The following is a 2405-nucleotide window of genomic DNA, read 5'->3' as shown; positions in this document are numbered from 1 at the left end:
CTTTCCTGCTGGAAGATGGGGAATTAATGGGTACATTGGCTCCATGGTCAGTACAGGGCTCTTGTGCTAGCTGCCTACAGAGAGCTTGAGGGAAACAAAGCTAATTCTTAATAATCTGAGGTGCAAGTTTCTCTGGAGATATGCTCTGGGTTGAAATGGTCATTTGTATTTTATTCTTTGGCCCAAAGTTCAGCTTTGGTTGAACAAAGTCATTTTCCTCTGCTTTTCTGACTTCATTTCCAAATGAAAGCACCCAGAACTTTGATGTGATCCCAGAAGAAAAGTCAGTCTTGACCAAAAAGCAGTTTCTCTTCGTATCAGTTTTGAACAAGAACACAGGTGTGAGCTCACCTTCTTGGTGGAGCTTGTCAGAATGCCCCGAAATGTGAGCGGCACAGTGTGGGGAGCTGCCTGCACTCACCTGTAGCCCAGGATGGTGCAACCAGTGCAGCTCCAGTCCAGCTGGGAGTTCTGGACACTGGACAGAAACTGCAAAGCAAACAAAGATGATCACACACTTATTGGGCAGGTCACCCAGCTATGCCTGGGATTTTGCAGGGAGCTGGAGTTAGCTGAAGCAGCTTCTCTTTGCAGACAGCAGGAGCACCTGTGTCCAGCTTTTCCCACCTTGGCTCAGGGCACGAGGCAGCACATCCCGCTTTTATGCCCTCCTACCACCTCTCTTTTGCAAGGGACAGAGGGGACACTTCCCACTCCACAAATGTCTCTTAGGGCCTTGATGGGGCCTCTTGAGGTGCAGCTCAGCCCCGCGCTGTGCCCTGCTGATGGTCCCTGTTTTCCTCCTGCCCTTGGCATCCAGGCTGTGCTGAATGAGGACAGTCGAGCTGGACCTGGGGAACTACCACAGCCTTTCCCAAGTCTTTTCCTGGCAGCTCAGACCAACTCACCAGCCTCTCGAGGGCGGGAGTCAGCACTCTGTAGTAGTCGGAGTTCTCCCTCTGTAAGCTGCTGTTGAAAGTGATTCCTCTCAGCTCCACCGTGTGCTCAAAGCTGGTCTCTCCGGCAGGATGACAGGCTGCCAGGGAGGGAAGGTGTCTGTCAGAGGCACAAAGGACGCACAGAGGTTTGGGGCCACAGCTGGACCCAGCTCTCCTTGCTGTCTGCTTTGGAACATGGGTCTCATTTTCTCCTGCAGACCCTTGATTTGAGCATCTTGGCTGTCCCTGACCACCCCCTGACTGCCCCTGACCACACCAGGCTGCCTTGGGGGTGCCCCATGGCCATGCTGGGCTCCCCTGCCACCACATGCAATAGGAGAATTTTGCACTGGACCAATTTGGACTTCAAAATTGTGGATTTGTGTCAAACCTGAGACAAAAGTTCATACACAGATGGGTACAACCTGGCAGTGCGATCCCAGACTGGCCCCATCCTTGCAGGAAGAGGCTGGGGAAAGGCACGCTGGGTACCAAAACCAGCTTAGAAAGCATCACTGTACAGCAGAGCTGTGCTGGTGGAATCTGCCAGTCCTGTCAGGCTGGGGCCACCCCAGGGTGCTGGCCCGAGGTGGATCTGGCCATGGGGCACCAGAAGCAGCAGGAGGGAGTTCGGAGAGGCAAGGGGACCGCGGCCATGCTCTGGAGCAGGACAGTAAAACAGGCAATGGCCAGAAGCTGCAAGAGGCTGTGACAGGAGGTGGCTGGGGCAGCAAGGTACAGTGAGAGAGAATTTGGGAGTCATAGGGAGAGGTCAGAGGAGAGGAACAGAGCATATGAGTCACACGACACCACAGACAAAAAGCTTTAAAGGCAGCTATTCAGAACATGAGCTAACTACAGCCCTTGCAGCTTGTGTGTGTATATGGGGAGAGTTGACCACTTTTTGCCCTCAGCAGAAGGCTTTTGAGGATTTCTGCAATGAGGACTGTGAGCTGTGCAGACCATTTCTTTTTTGGAGCAGATAAAGCAAAGGAACATACTCAGCTGCACACTCACCCAGCAGGATCCCCAGGTAGCAGAGGGCTGTCACACTGCCCACCATGGCAGCAGCAATGGTCACCTTGCAGCAGCTTCCCCTCAGGCCCCTTCTCTGTGTGTCCAGTACTGGCTTTTTCTGGTCCATGCTTTCTGAGCAGCTCTACACACGGCCTCTGTGATGAAAAAGGAGGAAAAGGAGAAGACTGGGGTGAACGGTGACATGCCAGCTATGGTGACCCCAGGAGCTCCAGCCAGTGATTATCACAAGGAGTAAAAGTATGCACTGCATCTCCTCAGGCTGCAGTCAGGAGATTTTACTAACACATCCACGTTGTAGGACCTGAACCCATCAACCATGGTGGCTCCTCCCTGTGTGGTTCCCCTTCCCTTTCTTCCTACGAGGCTACCACTGAGCGTGACACAAGCTCTGGGTGAGCACCAAACCAGTATCTCAGCATCACTGTCCTG

At 53.2% G+C, this 2405-nt stretch overlaps 1 protein-coding gene across 1 annotated transcript in view; it reads right to left on the bottom strand.

Annotated features, from left to right (window-relative positions):
* Positions 1-2082, bottom strand: part of TMPRSS9 (transmembrane protease, serine 9) — a 13495-nt gene extending 11413 nt beyond the window's left edge. Inside the window, exons 1-3 of the mRNA XM_010191746.1 lie at positions 1956-2082; positions 909-1036; positions 422-489 (exon numbers count right to left, since the gene is read on the bottom strand). Of these exons, the coding sequence (XP_010190048.1) occupies positions 422-489; positions 909-1036; positions 1956-2082 (323 nt within the window). The remainder of the gene's footprint in view (positions 1-421; positions 490-908; positions 1037-1955) is intronic.
* Positions 2083-2405: the final 323 nt, after the last annotated feature.

Source organism: Mesitornis unicolor, unplaced genomic scaffold (genome assembly GCF_000695765.1).
Source record: "Mesitornis unicolor isolate BGI_N332 unplaced genomic scaffold, ASM69576v1 scaffold6389, whole genome shotgun sequence".
Lineage (NCBI taxonomy): Eukaryota > Metazoa > Chordata > Aves > Mesitornithiformes > Mesitornithidae > Mesitornis > Mesitornis unicolor.
Note: the sequence above shows the minus strand (reverse complement) of the source record. Positions and strands in the feature narration are given on the sequence as shown.